This window comes from Camelina sativa, unplaced genomic scaffold (assembly GCF_000633955.1).
Source record: "Camelina sativa cultivar DH55 unplaced genomic scaffold, Cs unpScaffold00495, whole genome shotgun sequence".
NCBI lineage: Eukaryota > Viridiplantae > Streptophyta > Magnoliopsida > Brassicales > Brassicaceae > Camelina > Camelina sativa.
This window is the reverse complement of record NW_010921712.1, coordinates 46,447-48,546: the sequence shown is the minus strand read 5'-3', so window position 1 is coordinate 48,546 and position 2,100 is coordinate 46,447. Positions and strand designations below refer to the sequence as shown.

General features: G+C 29.1%; 1 protein-coding gene and 1 non-coding gene across 2 annotated transcripts; one reads left to right on the top strand and one right to left on the bottom strand.

Annotated features, from left to right (window-relative positions):
• Nucleotides 1–759: 759 nt before the first annotated feature.
• On the bottom strand, nucleotides 760–831 carry TRNAT-GGU. The gene has a single exon. It is a non-coding gene; the product is annotated as a tRNA-Thr (tRNA).
• Nucleotides 832–1,306: 475 nt separating this feature from the next.
• On the top strand, nucleotides 1,307–1,726 carry LOC109131543. The gene is made up of 3 exons (XM_019242605.1): nucleotides 1,307–1,328; nucleotides 1,379–1,403; nucleotides 1,630–1,726. Exons 1-3 carry the CDS (start codon nucleotides 1,307–1,309, stop codon nucleotides 1,724–1,726), a joined length of 144 nt encoding a protein of 47 aa, XP_019098150.1.
• The last annotated feature ends 374 nt before the right edge of the window (nucleotides 1,727–2,100 follow it).

The following is a 2,100-nucleotide window of genomic DNA, read 5'->3' as shown; positions in this document are numbered from 1 at the left end:
GTATAAGTAGTTGAATCTAAATCATGAATTGTCGGATGATTCATTATTCAGATAAAGAAATCTTTTTTTTTTTTGCGGGTATTAAATACTTGTCTATTAAATACTATAGTATCAACTATTGTTATTTTCCTTTTATACCCTTTTTTTAGTTGACGGGTTGAAGCAAAAAGGAAACTTTGAATATTTTTTTCTATTTTCTTTGATATCTATATGTACATGCCCTTATGTATCTGTAAAAAAGGGGAAAACTTCTTATTTTTATTTAATTCAATACAATATTTAAATAAAATTATAGGAAACTGTAAATGAGAGTTTCTTTCTCTAGGCAGGAACGCAATATATTTCCTATGAAATATATAGAAACAAGAAGATTCAATAAGAGATATCGACGGATTTCCTAATAAAAAAATATGAAATAAAAAAAAATCTACTGTTTAATTTTAATCTCTATCGAATTTGAATATCAGAATAGTGGATATAGTCATGATTCGATGGGTTAGGTCCACTTACTTTTTCTTTTTTTTTTGTCGATTTCTAATCTATCAAAAAATCGAAAAAAAAAAAGAATATATATTTAGCGATTCAAGAGACGACGTATCATTATTCATTAGTATTATAAGATAAAAATGTTCAATTTTATTTTTTAAATTACTCGCTAACTTTATTATTAGTTATTATTCGAATGAAATTAACAAAATTAGAAATGAAATTATACACTTTCGAATAAAATTTTGACTATTAGAAAGTAAAGAACGTAAAAGCCCCTTATCGGATTTGAACCGATGACTTACGCCTTACCATGGCGTTACTCTACCACTGAGTTAAAAGGGCCATCTTGGTTTAATTCCTGACTGAGTCGATAGGTAAATAAAATCTATCTATATATATATATATTAAATATATATACAATAGACGCATAGTGGTTAGTAGCTCATTTCGGAACTAGAAACGATAATTTGAATTTACTTCAATTTTACTTAACGGGGTATTTTTTGCTTTTTTAATGTTGGATTTGTTAAATATTCATGCAATTAATTATTTTATTTGAAATTGCCTACCACATCGAAATAAAATGAAATTCATTTGATTTATACATGTGCTCAGCAGGTTGACCTAGACCTAAGATATTTTATCTTGACATGTGATGAAGAGATACGGATTATCCTCTGAACAATAATTTTCTAAAAAAAAAAGCAAATTTTGATAACTTAACTTGTAAATCCGCCTTTCTTCCCTAATTAGAAGATGGATTCTGGCTGACTTTCTTGGATTTTAGACAGGGATACTACTATTTCTTAACAATGAGATGAGGCAATCTATGAAGGAAAGTAAAAAAAAAGGAAACTTAACCCTCTTTTTTTTTCTTTTTTTTTGTTAGATCAATCACTTATTGAAAAGATTCCGTACTAGACGATTTTTAGATTTATTTATTTAATATAATATTTCCACTTCAAATAAAAAAAGAAAATATATCATTTTTTCGAGAATTATGATTAGAATATGAATACAAATGTAAAATAAATAAAAAATGATATAGAATTCGATAGAAAAAAGAAAAAACCTTATAAGCTGGTCATACCATTTGGTTATATTGACAATTTTAAAAAACTGATCATACTATGATCATAGTATGATGGCGGTTGAGCAAGTATGCCCCCATCGTCTAGTGGTTCAGGACATCTCTCTTTCAAGGAGGCAGCGGGGATTCGACTTCCCCTGGGGGTAGGTTACTACGAAAGGAAGCCGATTATGGATTATCCATAAAGTTAGAATAGATTCTTCCTGGATCGATGCCCGAGCAGTTAATGGGGACGGACTGTAAATTCGTTGGCAATACGCCTATGCTGGTTCAAATCCAGCTCGGCCCAATAATTCGCTGTCTACATAACCCTTTTTGTTTTGCATAAATGACAGAGAAGGGTAAGAAAAAAAAGCTCAAATTTCAGGGTATAGTTCAACTTTACTTTTTCTTTATTTCTTGTGTTTAGTTACTTTTTTTTTTCATAAAGAATTCCGAAATGAACAGAGTGGTNTTCTTAACAATGAGATGAGGCAATCTATGAAGGAAAGTAAAAAAAATGAAACTTAACCTTCTTTTTT